Source organism: Ochotona princeps, chromosome 17, assembly GCF_030435755.1.
Source record: "Ochotona princeps isolate mOchPri1 chromosome 17, mOchPri1.hap1, whole genome shotgun sequence".
NCBI classification, from domain to species: Eukaryota; Metazoa; Chordata; class Mammalia; order Lagomorpha; family Ochotonidae; genus Ochotona; species Ochotona princeps.
Genome location: NC_080848.1, coordinates 30,451,014 through 30,466,777, shown reverse-complemented (window position 1 = coordinate 30,466,777; position 15,764 = coordinate 30,451,014). Strand labels below are relative to the sequence as shown.

The window sequence follows — 15,764 nt, the reverse complement described above, 5'->3', positions numbered from 1 at the left end:
CAGAAGATCCTTTCACTCCTCCACCTCAAAAATACTGTATGGCTGGCAGAGAAACACACAGATCCTTGATTTAGCAAGCATCTCTTGGTACATTTCCACCTCCATGGATTTCAGAATCTCATTTTCTAGAAGTGAATACTTGTCCTGTAGCCAGTCAGCCGCCAAATACTCACGGCACACATGGGCTCAGCACTAGGCCTTCTTGCCTTTCCTGCGTTCCGTGAGGAATCACGGAGGACAACATGCTGCACTCACCGCTCCTGGGGATTCTCACCACGGTCTCCTTCCTGCTCTCCTGCAGCCCTCTTCCCGGCTCTGATCAGCATTCAGGCTCCAGGGCCACCTCGGAGATTCTTCTTTCCCCAGGGCACCCCTTTGCTCAGCTGCTCTCCCTGTCCCATTTTTAAATTTGAGAGTATGTGTTCAGTTTGGTGAGGGGAAATTTGGCAGAAAAATGAGAGGAAATTCATCTTAACCTCTTTGTTAAGAAGCTTTATTTACTTTTCTACATCCTGGTGTGCATCTTCGTTAGTCTTGATATGATTTCAAAACTTGTATAGTTGTTTCTTAATAGCTGAGGATTATGCAGCAGACTTGAACAGAACTGTAGCACTGCAGGTGCTCACAAGTCTTCTTGCGTCACTTTAAAGTTACTGCATTATTGTTATTGGTGTAGCTGTGAAGGTGAAGACAAATAAGAGATAAGGAGAAAAGATAATCTCTGAAAACCATAGAAATTTTTAAATGGCTGTAATACTTTTTTTAGATACAAGATCTTTTGTTGGTTTATTGTCAGATGATCAGATTTGATCACAAAATGATATATTCAGTTTTAAAGTTTATTCATATCTTATTACAAATTTTCTCTTTTAGTTTCTGCAACATTTCAAAAGTATTTTTCTAAAAATACCATTGTTGCAATTTGGAACTTTGGCCTTACTTTGAAACAAGCTAATACACTGTAGTTCGGATGCTAACCTTGTTGCTGATCATATACTAGAAGTGTTCAGTCCTTTCTAGAACTGCATCTACCTCAGACGGGGACACAAGTGAGGTTTCCAGAATTCCTGCATTTCCAACTGGCTGCAGATTTGAGAGTTCCAGCAACTCCCCCAGTTCAGTAATTTCCTGGAATAATTTGTAGAATTCAAACACTAGTTTTATATATACATATTTGTATATGTATATAAAGGATACAGATCAGAATCATCCAAGGGGCCAGCATTGTAGTATAACAACTCTGCCTGCAATGTTGACATCCCTGTGGGTGCCTATTTGAGCCCTGGCTATTTCACTTCCCATCCAGCTCCCTACTGTTTATCCTAGGAAAGCAGCAAAAAGGTAGCCCAAGTCCTTGGGCCACTGTACCACATGCAAGACCTGAAGTTCCTGACTTCTGGCTTCAGCCAGCCCCAGTCCCAGGCATTGTAGTCATTTGGGGAGTGAACCAGTTGATAGAAGAGCTCTTTCTAGATTTCACCCCCCAATCCTCTGTAACTCCAGTTTTCCAATAAAAATAGATCTTTAAATAATAATAATAATAATAAAATAAGTCGGCCAAATGAAGAGAAACCTTCGGGGTGTGTGGGAAATCTGAAATGCAGAACTTCCTTATTTACCTGAGGAATTGGGGTGTAGCACTCTCCACATATTGATGTGCTCCCTAAGAAGCTCCCCTGAGCTTCAATATTGAGTTTTTATCAGGGTCTCATTATGTAGGCGGGGTTGATTGAATCATAGGCTGCCTGATTAGGCCTGGCCTCCCCTCTCACCCTCTACTCACATGGCTGATCTCGCTGTGACCTGCTTCTATCCTGAATTATCTCATGTCTTCGTGTAAACTCAGGTATGATCCAATGGGCTCTTAAAAAACAAATGTGCTCCAATTATTTGGCAAATTCCAAGGATTTGGAAAGGGCAATGAACATTCAGTTCTTGATAACAGGCCTGCTCTCCTTTTTCAAAACAGAAACATGAGCGAATAATGGTTTCCTAGTTTTATCTAGTTTGAAATCATGTATTTTTCTTATATTTCCTCCTAACTCTAGTTCTTTTATAATTTTTTAAGCTTTATTTTATTCCTTCAAAAGGAGGAATGAAAGAATGAGAGATGCAGAAAGAGATCTTCTGTCTGTTAATTAATGGTTGGGGCTATAAGGCAAAAACTAAAAGGAAGTACATCTGGTCTTCCATGTGAGTGCCAGGATTTCAAGTACTTAAGTTATCCACTACTTGCCAGGCACATTAGCAGGGAGCTGTACTGGAAGCTGACACTGCAGGTAGCTTAACTTACTGCACCACAATGCCAGCCCCTCCTTTCTATTATTGGTTAGAATAAACAGGCAGTAAACTTAACTGTTTCCTATTCTGCAGAAATAAGGTATAGAAGACATTAGAGTCCATTCTACTCCCAGGCCTACAAGGCTCACAGACCCAGTTATGTCCACTAGCCGCTAGATTAATGAGTCTCAGGATTTATCTGAGGAATGTTTTGAAAATATGAATGTTGGGAGCCTGGCTTTCAAGATTTGATTTCACTCATTCTGAATTAGAATCCAGGTGATCACTTTTACAATGTATTTTAATGTACGTGTTTATAGGATATAATATGATGTTGTGATAGATATATACTACTACTTTAGGGTAATTGGTATTTCTGTCACCTAAGACGTAGTTTCTTAATGTTAGGAACATTCAAAATTCTCTGCTATTTCGAAATCATTGATAGTTGTCAACCTAGGTGGTCACTTTTTGAAAAGTTTTGAAAATTCTGATGAACACCTGCATTTGAGTATTATTACTTAGCACTGTCTAATAGAGATGTAATGAAATCCACAAATACAATTTTAAATTATTGGTCACATTTGAAAGGTTAAAAGACTCTCATTGTGACACAGTGATTAAGCTGCTGCTTGCAGATGCTGGCACCCCACATGGGTGCCAATTCATGTCCCGGCTGCTCTGTTACCTATCCAGCTCCTGTTAATGCACCCAGGGAAGCAGTAGAAGATGGTCCACGTGCTTGGATCGCTGCCACCCATATGGGAAACTTGGATGGAGTTGTAGGCTCTGAGCTTCTGCCCGTCCCAGCCTCAGCCATTACAGTCATCTGAGGAGTGTGTCAGCAGATGCAAGATCTCGCTCTCTCCTCGCTGTCTAACTCTATCTTTCTGATAAATACATAAAAATTTTAAGATAAAAGGCTATAAAGAAACAAAGTTGATTTTAATAATGTTACATTTAATTCATATAGACCAGTACCATTTGAACGTATATACAAAATTATTGAGTTTATTAATATTTTGTTTTTTCCTCTTATTGTCTGAAATATAGTGTTTAACACTTACTGCCATATTTCAATCTAGATTGATTGCCACATTGGTCATCTCAAATCTAGACCAAAAGTTATATTTTTGTCCTAGGAGAGAACAAAAAACATGCTTCTGTTGGTTGTTCTTAGTGCTTACAGGAAATGCCCAAACCAGATAACAAATATTTATATTATAGTACAGTATTTTAAGCATGCTTTAAAAACATTTCATGAGAAAATGTACTCTGTGAATAGAGGACAAGGATTTGAATTATGCATATTATCTTTCCCAATTAGGATTAACAAACCAAATATTCTTGAGGAAGAAAACATTTTTTGTTTAATGAAATTTTTTCAAAATTTTTGTTTATTTGAAAGACACCTTCCTTGTACCTCCTCTTCCCACCTCCCCCACACAACACACAGTACACAAGCTGAGAGAGGTTAAGATTAGAATGTGACTAAGAGCTTAGTTTTGTGGGTTTACTCCCCCACATGTCTGAAATGGCCAGGGTTGGTCCAGTCTGAAGCCAGGAGTACCAAACTACCTGGGTCTCCCATGTGGCTTGCAGGGGTCCAAGTACTTAAGCTATCTTATGCTGCACTCCAGGGAACACATTAGCAGCAAGCTTGAAATACAGCCAGAACTAAAATCCAGGTACTCCAGCATGGAATGCATGTGTCCCAAGCAGCATCTTAGCTCCTACACCAACCACCTGCCTCTGTTTAACCAATTTTTTGTGTGTTTTCTTGACATTTGGTCTACATATTTCTGGCCAAGTACTCATTTGAGGTAGACTGAACGTGCTGCTACAGGTGTCTTGATTAAGTTGTAACATCAAAGCTAGACTGTAGTATCTTATTGTATAAGTGGTCACCTGGTGGAATTGTACTCCTGAAGTTTGTTTTTCACTAGTGACTTATGCCCTGTGGGTTGGGACGAATCATGGATTTTTGCAATCTGGCAGCAGCAGATTAGGTCTTCTAATCCCAAGAAAATTCCTTGGTTGCCATTTATATGGAAGACCTGTGTCTGATCAGGACCTGTTTTATTTTTGGAGGCAGGCAACACTTATTGTGTAGGGCCACCTGTATAGAAGGAAGATGGTTCATTGGAGTACACTTGGGTGGTTACTGTGTGGCCAATATGTTTGATACCTTTGTGGCTTTTAATTTATCATGGGATTGTGAATAGTTGGCATTTAGTTATTCTAATTGTCAGTGTAATTTGACATTTTGCCTAGCATTACTTTTTTTAGACAAATTATGAAATAGTTTGTTCCCTTTTATTTTAAAGATTTATGTTACTTATTTGAAAAGCATAGTTAGAAAGGGAGAGATAAAGATCTTCCTTCTGGCTGGTTCACTTCTCCAATGGTCACATCAGTCAAGGCTCAATCTAGCCGAAGCCAAGAGCCAGGAGTTTCTTCCAGGTCTCCCACGTGAGTGGCAGGGCTCCAAGCACTTCTGCCATCTTCGGCAGTTTTTGCAGGTACATTAGCAGGGGGTTGGTTCAGAGGTGAAGTAGCCAGTTTCCAACCAGCACCCCTGTTGGATGCCAGCATTGCAAGTGATAGCTTCAGCTGTTGCGCCACAATGCTGGCTCCTATTCCTAACTTCTGACTGCATGTTCCATGCATATTGCTAGGTTACTATGTTAAAGGTGTTTTCTTGTTAATCATCTATCCAATATTTGCAATTTTTTCTCTGGGAATTGTATTTCCAAGTTAATTGGCATCCCTAGGTACTATTCATCAGAGGATCTTTTCTTGAGCACTTCACTCAAGGAAGTTGCTGGTCTGGATTGACCCTGAAAGACTCTTCTCTTGAACAACAGAGATATTTTCTAATTTAGGCCTAGTCAGAAATATGCCTGTGCGCATTCACACGCACACACATGCACACACAACCAAGATATGTATTTGTTTTTATGTTTTCTTAGCATTAAAAATTGTATGCTGTTAAATTCTTTGGAGTGGAAGGGATCTTTTTTAAAAGGAGTCAAGTGTTTAACAGTGACTTATTGGCCAAGTAACAATTGTTTTTGCAGGAGAAGTGAGTTTTTTTAGTTTTCTTGGTGCAGGACTAGTCAGGACAGTTTGTTTGCACTGTGAGAGCATTTTACTGTTACTCAGACTTGAAGGACTTAATTCTGTTGCCTTGGATGCTATGATTCCAGCTCTTCATGGAGTTCAAGCAGTGTGATGTGGATTAATCCCAAAGCTGAGGCCACATCATTCAGGATTCCTTTTTTTTTCTTCCTTGTGATTGAGGCTCAGGGTTTTAAGTCTGAGGTGTTTCTTCTTTTCTCATCCTGTTATCACTCACTGATGCTGAATATGCAAAAGCTTATTACACTGACATGTCATCTTTTCTGACTTTTGACAATTCATAGAATTATTTGACTTTGAGGGTTTCACTTAACTTTGGACAATACACGAGACTATCTGGAAACAAATAAGTTCTTAAGTCAGTCTCCCTGTGTATTTGAACTACCATAAAGCTTTATATATATAGATAAAATGTATTACCCCATATACTCTGTGACTATACATATGGCTCAATATATTATGACAGTCTAGGAGTATAAAACTTAAAAGTCCAAGTGATTCTGATATGTCATACTAGTGAATATGGGCAGTTTTAAAAAACTTTTAGTCCTGCTCGAATTCTGATTAAATTTGAAGTGTCAAAATTGATGCGAAAGATGAGAGTACATCTGGTTGTGTTTCTATACCTTTGTAATGGGCGAGGACCTATTGGTGTTTTTTTGCACCTGTTTCTTAGATGGAAGTCCATGTTTTAGTGAAGTTGGGTTGCATTGCACCATCTCTGCTATTTGCTCCTTGTGAATTTGGCCTTCTGTACCATAATGCTTTAGTTCAGATACTTCCCTTTTCTCATGTCTTACAATCAGAACAGGTCGGCTGTGTTATCCCCTGGGAAACACATGTTTTGCTCATGGCAAGGCTTAGGCTACTTGGCACTTCCAGAGTTTAACTATTGGTGGGTGTGGGCGGTTTCTCTGCCCCTTTATTTGTGAGGAAAGTTAGAAATGACAAACTTTCCAAATGGTTCATCGACAGCCTGCTGTCATTCTTGAGAATCCTGATAATCTTTGATGGCGAGAGATTAGATCTTTCTTTGAATATTGCTGGGACACTCAAAAGTCTTCCAACTTGTGGCATTTTTTTGGCAGTTGGAACGCTTGGTTGTAGTTAGCAGTCTAGAATGAGCTAGAACTAAATAAAATCCTCCTCCAGTGCCTGCTTTCTTCGTTCAGGGTAGTCTGCTGATAAGATGTGAGCATCTGGCAGAAGAAAAGGTTCTCAGCAGGCCGAAGTGCTTACCAGAGTGCTTTCCTCTATCCATGGCTCAGCTTCTAGCCTCTGCTCTGTTATTTTGGCACTCTAGACTTCCAAGATTGGAGAGTCGAGTTTAAAACTCTCAATATATCATTAGGGTAGCCCAAGGTCCCTTCTTGTCAAGGAACACTAGCTGATTCCAGGAGGAAGGAAAAGCCGAATCCAGGGCACCTGTAAATCCCTGTAGTTTTGTGCTGTGGGTTTGTAGCTAATTATACAGCAGACAGCCATAATACTGTCACCCTGTTGGCGTACTTGTTTCAGAAAAGTGCAAAATTTTCCAGCAGAGCAAAGAAGGGGCTTCAGCGGGTCTGCAAATGAATGAAGCAATGATCATTTTATTGTAAGCTAAAACTGTGCCATGGAATCGGGACATCTGAACCGCAAGGAGCTGGTGGTGGGGTGATGGCAGTAGAAATATGTGGTTTGGATGTGTTTTACAGCTCGTGATTTGGATTCTCCTGCAGAAATACAGTCACGCAAGGAGACCACCACTGATCACAGCCAGTCAAATTGCTCTTTCTCCTGCGGTACTGCTGTTAGTGAGTGCTAGCAGGTTATTCAGCCGACCTCTTCCGATTCTGCTTTGCTGCCTGATTTCAAAAGATTTGCCCTGTCCCTGCTCTCACTCACAGCTTGATGTAACCACTGCCTGTTTGCATGCATCGCCATCATTTTCATACAGAGTTTTTGCTTTTTTTTTTCCCTTCAAGTGAGAAGGTAAAAGAATAGGGAGCCTTTTTAAAAAAAAATATGATAAAAAATTTATAGAGGGCCAGCTAGAATCCAGCAAGATGAAATTCAACTGGGAAGGATGGTAAAAAGGCTCAGGGAACTTGTGACTGCCAGAGAAGTCAGTGTTCTTTAAATTAGAGAGGATTCAGCTCCCAGACAGCAACTCTGACTTTGCATTCATATTGAAGCAGGCTCTCTAGCCGTTCTGGGCAGGCAGATCAATAAAATCAGAGGTGACTTAATGCCGAGAACCTCAGAATTCAAAGGACTTCTCTTGTACTTTTTTAAAGTCTATATGGCTGTGGAATGCAAGTTTCCAGGAGCTGAGATGAGAAAATGCCAGATCTAGGTTCTGGTTTATGACACCATAGTGAACTGTGTCCTTGGAAAGCATTCCTCCTTGGTTCTCCAGTTGCCACATCTATAAAATGGAATTCGTCTCCTGGAAGGAAAGTGATTCCCATGTTTAAAAAAACAATGTGAATGAAGAGTCATTCTTAGAAGTGCTTTGCGTAGCCCTCACAGCAGAGCCTGAGAACTGAGTTCTTATTCCACTTAATGTGTATAAAAATACAGTTGGTTGCTTTTTCAGAGATTCAGCAATCTGAACATTTTTGCACAATGAGTTGGCAGCAGAATATGGTAGGCTTATGTTTAGTGAGATAAACGGAATATTTACTCCTGTACAATCTCTTCCTTAGTTGTTTATTTTTGTACAGGCTGTGGGTCTAGCTTTCTGCTATACCAAAACTGTAGTATTAGGGCACGTTTGTCATGTTCTTGAGTTGATAAAATAGCTCCTGCATACGACAACAGGCTACCTGAGCAACCATCTGAGACCTGGCCAAGTATTCACCTGTTAATAGACACTTTATCCTTTCTTCCCTGCTCACCTCCTCCGTGACCCCACAGATGCTTAGTGTCCTGAAGAGGATAAGCTAGCACTAAACTTACCTCCTACATGATTGATTTGGGGCCCTCCCTTTAGGAGCCAGAGATGTTGGGAGTTTTTGCTCTTCACCCCATACCGTGCAGATGGTGCATAATTCCTGTGACAAAGCAGCAGGGGCCCTGGCTGAGAGCTTGAGAGTTGCTGATGGAGGAAGGCTGGCTTTTTGCTGTTGATGGTGTTGTGGTTTTGGTTTTTTTCAATGCAAGTCCTTTTCTGCTGATGACTTGGCCCACATCCCTAAAGAAGGGAGGTGTAGCCACAGAAGCAATAAGATTGTTTTAATAGTTCAAGAATCCGGTTAATAATTGAGAGAGATGATACTGGTTTCTAACTCCAGATACCTATTTGAACAGAGCCTGTGGCTGCTTTGCTGTCGGTTTCTTCTCTCTGAACTAAAATTCATGGTAAGAGAATATGCAGGTGGCCCCTTTCTTTGGAATCCTTTCTATCTTAAAGACTTTTCCTCTAATCTTGTTAGCGTCTGCAGTGTGTTAATTTATTTATTTATTTTTGTATATCTACATCCCCCTCTGTTCTAGAACCTGTTCATACGTTTTGTGTATTAATGGGGACTGAGAGCATTATAACTCAGGATCTCTTGTAAAATAAAGCCCACTCTCCTGAGAGGCTCAAGACTCCAAGCAGCAAAGGCTGAGGTTTTTTGTACTCTGAGGTTGCTCTTGCTGCCTTGTGAATTCACTCTGTGATACAGGTTTGATGCAAAGAGCATTGCTACTCACAAATCACATGAGGTATACAGTTTGTGTGCTGTGATATGTCACAGCTTTTCATTTATATGACCAGCTCAGTCTATTCTGCTCCTTTCACTGCCTTGGAAAGTGCATCATTTTCCTCCCTCTATCCTCCTTCCCACATATCATCAGTACCACCCACTATGTTCTGCCCATTAAGTCCTCTGTGTGCCAGAAAACACCTAGAATGATTAAATGTTGATCAAACAACATTAGAAGGTTGAGATATCAACCCATCAGCCCCCTTAAAAGGCCCCTAAATTGTGGGTGGTAAGTATAACTTTGCCCTTTTTGCATTGAAAGTAAGGATTTTTATTCGTTTGATTCTTTCAAGTTGGAGAAATGACTGACATCCGATCTTTTTCAAATAGTGACCAAGACCAGAAAGAATGTAGGAAATTGGCTTTATAGTTTCCTGTTCTCAGCCTGCTCTATCTTTTGTGATTTTGGCATATTCCTGATCAGGAAGTTCCAGAGCTGGCTAAATTTAAGTAAGATTTTTATTTATGAGAGGTCTTGAATTTTTAGGTAACAACAAAAAACATCTTTAAACTCATTATTATCCAAGACTTAATTAAAACATATTAATTTTAGCCAATTTTATCAGTTTAGTCTGAGAATCATTTACTGATATGGTCTTTCCTGATTTTCATTACCTGTAACCTCCTACAGTACAGGATGCGCTTTTGCCCTTGTCCGAGAAGGAAAATCACAGTAAAGACGACAGGAAAGCTAGGAACTCAGAGTACGGGACTCTTTATCTTAGAATTTGCAGGTCTATCATAGGTCAGGTTGGAGAAGCTGTGGAATAAACTTTTTTCTGGACCTCCCTGTTACACCTTTAGTAATAGGAACAAGAAAGAAGAATGATAATTCCAATTTGAAGCTTAGAGTAATGTGCCATTATCATATAGCTTAAATTAATTTTCATTGATGTGTGTTTTTGCCACTGGTTTGTATTATTCTTTTGTAAGAAAACTGCGGAAAGAAATGCCCTCTGACCCTGTCCACCCACAGCTGCTGTGGTGGGGCAAGTCAGCAGGCAGGCCTGCCTCTTGGGAGGCTTCTGGGGGTTGAAGGGAACAAGCCCCTGACTGTGTCGGCCGAATGCCAGAGCTGTCTGACGCTCTCCTCGTGACTGGTCGGTATCTGCTCTGACAGTTCTTGTATTATGACTTTCACTAACCTATCAGTAACTAACTGTGGTTGTTTAATTACAGAGGGAACATCCCCACGCTCAACAGGTACCGTATGTTTAGTTTCTTTTGTAATTAAAAGCTCCTTTCTTATAACTTGTAATAGCAAAATCAGGAAAAATAACACTTTGCTTGATAAGCTAACGTGTCATCTTCTGCTAGGGAGTCCTGAGCTCCTCTTTGGACATAACAAATTCTTCTCTCTGTTTGGAAAACATGCTTTCAGCTTTTTTTCAGCCCTTCAAAAAGCAGTCCCTGAAAAGCCTCATAGTATAGAAAAGCTCCCATCTTACTGTCGGTGCTAGGGAGTTTGCTGACAATCAGCTTGGATGGAAACATCTTTGTTTGCTAAATTTTCTGTCTAGTTTGGGGCTTTCAGAAGAGGAAACCCTTAAGGTTTCTAAATACGCCTATCCTGGCATAGTACTCACTTAAAATTTTTTTTATTTCTCTAAGTCACTTCTCTTTTTAGAGGAGTACAGATCCAAAAATGGCTGAGCTTATGCTTTATCAGTTTGCTACTTATTTTTGCTAAAGTTTTAAAGTTCTATGTAATTATATAGTTAAGTTTTGTTTTGGACTTATAATAAGGTTAATATTGGATAAGTACATTAAGTGTTGCTGTGGTTAGCTCTGTGAAGAGGTTTCTAGGCCAATATAGCACAAATGATGTCTTAGTGTTTTGAGTTCCTCCACCTCCCGAGCCACGCAAGGTGACACATTGCAAGTTTGAGAGGATAGCAGGGCTGATTGGCATTGAACACACCCAGCACTAAAGCAGTAATGAGCTGGTGCCAAGCCCTGTGGAGATAGTTACACACGGAAATATGATTGTGTCTGTCTCCCTCTAAAATGTTAAGTAATTGAAACTGGTCATAGTTTTCAGAGCTTTATTTTGATTTGCAGAGAAAAAAAGAAATGCTTTTATTCGGCCCTTCAGTCCTCCCTTGGAGAGTGGGCTTGGTTTGTTCCTGCCTGCCTTCAGCTGCCCTGACTGTGAACACAGTAGTGGAGGGAAACTGAACAACTTACCTTACTCAAGGGATTTAGTTGAGTGAAATAAAGATCTTTAACCCTGTGCTTGCCACAATCAGCCAAGAGACTTATCCAGAGGGAGTTCCTTTTAAATGTTATCTGGAACCCTTTTGTCACTTCTTTCTAATGCCTGGCAGGTAGAAAAAAAAGACAATGCCTCACAAACTTGCTGTTTTAATGTATCTGGTGATCCTGAAAATGAGGATGGTGATGGTGTTTCTGAGTTAGCACAACTCCGAAGCCCAGCTTCTAAGGAACACCATGCGTGAGACTTGCTTGATGTATGTTTTGTTTGTTTCATTCATGGTATCAATGGTTTCCTCTCCCACTCTGCCTTTCTATTCCACATACTGTCAAAAGATGAACTACCTTTCCCATAATCATCACTTGGCAAAGAAATAAAATCCTAGAGTGTCAGTCTCTATAGTCTGTGTGAGCAGCCTTCCCATCCTATAAAGCATCCCATTGCTTTTAAGAATTAATACTTGCAGTCAGGTGCAATATGTATCAACTCTTGGGGCCACATTCTGTCTCTTTCCCCTGCAACACTGCAGGTGTTGAAGGAGATTTTTGAACAGTCCCCCAAAGTTCAGATGCCAATGCCTTGTTCTGAATTCGCTTCAGATTAGTATTCGCGACACATCAGGCAAGTCCTCCAGGCATCCTGTAGCTTGGTCCTTCCTGAGACGCAATCCTGATTGACCAGACATTCAAAAATGCTTTGCGTATTATGGATCAGTATGTACTGCTGAGGTACACCAAGGAACATACAGATTCATTAGGGTTTTAGATTGAACAAGTCAGTTCAATTCTCTTTAAGCATCTGCATTTAGCTACCGTTTGCATGCTTACACATACTCTGAGACCCATGCTCTGCCTTTTTTTGGGGGTTGGGGCTCTGGGAATTATTAAGGACTTATTTTTTGCCTTGGTATAGAAATGTTTAAAGAGAAAATTTTTTCAGTTTGGGAGTGAAAAAATGGCTCTCTTTCCAAAAGGGAGAATTATAAGCCTAATAATTATCCCTATCACTCCATTATAGGAAAAAGTGAGTATCTCAGTAGAGTCCCTTTGTAGAATATGACTTGTTTCTATGTCTAAATAATGCTGGTAGAATAAGTTACCAAGCCTTTCTAAATGACTGACTTAGAATTATTTCACATAATGTGTATATCTACCTACTGCTATCCATAACTAGGAATAATGTTACAGTTCATGCAGAAAAATTTCTTACATGTTAAATAGTTACAACTCACTTGGCTTGCATATTTCTTTTGGAATGAGCAAATGTTACAGGGAGGGGGACGATGCAGGATGGTTTTTAAGCTCCATGTGCCTTTCACTCATTAGATACAATGCCATTGTAGCAAAACTGTCATGACACTCCAGACAGTCCTTAGATTCCTATTTGGAGACCTTTTGAAGTGATAAAAATGGAGGTCAAATGGGGAATCAAATGATAGGGCTAACGTGACTCTAGCAGGCTACCTTATTATCCATAATGGCTAACAAACCAGATCCTGCTCCGCCACCCGACCCTAGCTCAGTCTTCTTCCAGCTCCTTCACTTCTGTTGTTATCTCCCTTTCTCTACTCCTACCCTTCATGTCTAATGCACTTAATTGGATTGCCATTTAGAATGTCCTTCTCCTCCAACCTCAACCACTATGGCATGACTCATGTAGCTAGTGTCAGTGACGTACTGCTGGACAACTCGTTCACTCCACCGTGTCAGCGGATGGGCGGAATGGTCTCTTTCCGGACTTTTGAAGATTTTGTCAGGTAAGACGTAGCACTGTGTCTGTACAACCAGGGGCGTGGCCATCTCTGTCTTGGCAGGTGGCTTTGGGGGAGGGTCTCAGCTTTGCTAGAAGAGCCATGAACCAGCTAAGGAGATGGAGCATTTGCCATGTATGGCCTATGGGAGGTATATTTCCTTCCACTTCCTCCTGTCTTTCAGGCAGTACAAGTCACTACTTGTAGTAATGAGCCTGGTCAGGGAGGAGGGAAAAAAAAGAAAGAAAGAAACAGAAGCCTTCTTTTCCTTAGGAGCTAACAGAAGAAGCTGTCTGCTCTGTGATGAGTGAAATGTCAGGAGAAATTAAACACAACACTAGAGTGAGCCCCACCAGAGACGATACATCTTTTGATTAAATGCGTTCAGCATCTATCTCTTGATGTATACTGATGCATTACCCTAGGGGGAGGGGTAATTACATTGGTCTGTCACCGTTCCGGTCCCAGGCTCCTTCTGTTACTTTAAGACCGATGATGACAGCAGTGCTCATATCTTACAAAGGGAGGGGAGAAAACAAGCCCAAAAACCTCTAGATCATTTAAAAAATAAAAGGAAAAAAAATACACACAACTTATTAGAGTTTAAACAATCCATCCTCCTAATTTCTGCCACTTGAAGAAATTTTGCATGTCACCTGCAGCCACTGGTGATTCTATTGAGTTGATTTTTGAGTTACAGGGCAGGAGAGCTAAAGGTCTTAGACCGAGCTGGCAATGGCAGTGTGCGTTTCTTGCCACTTGGGTGTTCAGTGCTTGGCTGATATTTTTCAGGATCTTTGATGAAGTGATGGGCTGCTTCTGTGACTCCCCACCTCAGAGCCCCACGTTCCCAGAGGCCGGCCACACGTCTCTGTATGATGAAGACAAGGTACAGTGTCCCTTCACAAGGGCTGCTTTGCTCTTTTGCACACAGGTCTTGTACAACAAGCTGCCTTTCTGTCTTTGCAAATTAAAGGGAAGAATGCACTTTTTTTTTTACCCTACTTGATATTATTTAACTTTGTGTGCCTAGTTAAAAGTATTTTTTGGAAACAGGTGGCATATGAATTCTAACTCTAAAACTATCTTAATCTATAGTGTAGGATGAACTCAGCTATAGCCATTGCAGCTGTTGCAGGATTCCTGAATGTTGTCTTTTTAAGATCTGAGTTTTGGGGCCCGGCATGGTAGCCTAGTGACTAAAGTCCTCACCTTGCACACACCAGGATTCCATATGGGTGCCAGTTCTAATCCCAGCGGCCCCAGTTCCCATCCAGCTCCCTGCTTGTGGCCTGAGAAAGCAGTAGAGGATTCCCCAAAGCCTTGGGACCCCACACCTACACGGGAAACCCAGAGGAGGCTCCTGGCTCCTGGCTTTGGATTGGATCAGCTCTGGTCGTTGAGGCTGCTTGGGGAGTGATTCAACAAACAAAAAATCTTGTCTTTCTTCCTCTCTGTATAACTGATTTTCCAATAAAAGTAAAATAAATCTTTAAAAAAACAAAGACCTCAGCTTTGGTTGCTGGTATTCTGATGCAGGGCCGGCTTGGGGCTAGCCACAGTTCTCAGGTGATGATGGACTTTAGGTTGCATTAAAAAAAAATCTGATTTTGTTTAAAACCTTTTTCTTTTTATTCCCTTTTCATTTTCCAACAATAAGTTGTATTCTTTCTCTACGTTCTTTTCCTGTGGTTTGATATTTTCACTGTTTGATAAACTTTCAGGAAATATATAATGTGAGAGGATGTTCAGTTGGCTTCTTGTAGCTCTTTTCCTTCACTTCTGTGAAGAAATGGGGCAAATCAGATGAGTTAATGCTCTCCCCTCCCCATTTTCATGTTGGAAATGTTGAGACCCTGATCTCCAAGTTCATGTCAACTCGTGATTTAAGGCCACCTCTAGGTAATGCCTTCTTCACTGCCTTACGTCTGAAAAGTTATATGCTTTGTTGAATCTCTGTGTGGCTGGTGGGCAGTGGTTTCAATTTGCTTATTCCTCCTGATGGGTGAGCCAAAACACCCCGTGGGGATGTTTTCACATGTTCGACCAAATAGTGTAATGTCTTCTGCTTTAGAGTTAGCCAGCCTAGTCATTTCTTGGTTTTTGTGTTCTTGGGTTACAGGTCCCCAGGGATGAACCAATTCACATTCTGAATGTGGCTATCAAGACTGACTGCGACATCGAAGATGACAGGCTGGCTGCCATGTTCAGAGAGTTCACCCAGCAGAATGTAAGTCCTCGGATGGCTGCAGGCTGGCTGTGGCACTTTTCCCTGCCGTCTGCATCGCACCCGTCATTTCATTAGCTGCTGCTTACACACCTTGCCTGTGTTCCTGGCTGCATCTTTAATCACAGCTGTCAAAACTGTAGCTAGCTCTGCCTATAGAAATAAGATTACAAAGTAATTTTAAAAACAAAACTACAAGGCAATCTAATTATCTATAATGAACATACTTTCATGTTGAGAAATACAAATCCTAACCATGGAAAACACATGTAAGGGGCTCTGGCACTGTAGCAAGGTCCTGTGCAGCGACAGGTTAAGCTACTGCCTGCAGTATCAGCATCACCTGGGGAGTACTGGTTGGAGTTGCAGCTTCTCCACTTCGTATCAGTCCAGCTCTCTGTTAAGCACCTGAGAAGG

At 41.0% G+C, this 15,764-nt stretch overlaps 1 protein-coding gene across 1 annotated transcript in view; it reads left to right on the top strand.

Annotated features, from left to right (window-relative positions):
- Positions 1 to 15,764, top strand: part of ACACA (acetyl-CoA carboxylase alpha) — a 236,484-nt gene that overhangs the window by 107,459 nt on the left and 113,261 nt on the right. The window contains exons 30-33 of the mRNA XM_058675532.1: positions 10,335 to 10,358; positions 12,983 to 13,126; positions 13,913 to 14,009; positions 15,243 to 15,350. Of these exons, the coding sequence (XP_058531515.1) occupies positions 10,335 to 10,358; positions 12,983 to 13,126; positions 13,913 to 14,009; positions 15,243 to 15,350 (373 nt within the window). The remainder of the gene's footprint in view (positions 1 to 10,334; positions 10,359 to 12,982; positions 13,127 to 13,912; positions 14,010 to 15,242; positions 15,351 to 15,764) is intronic.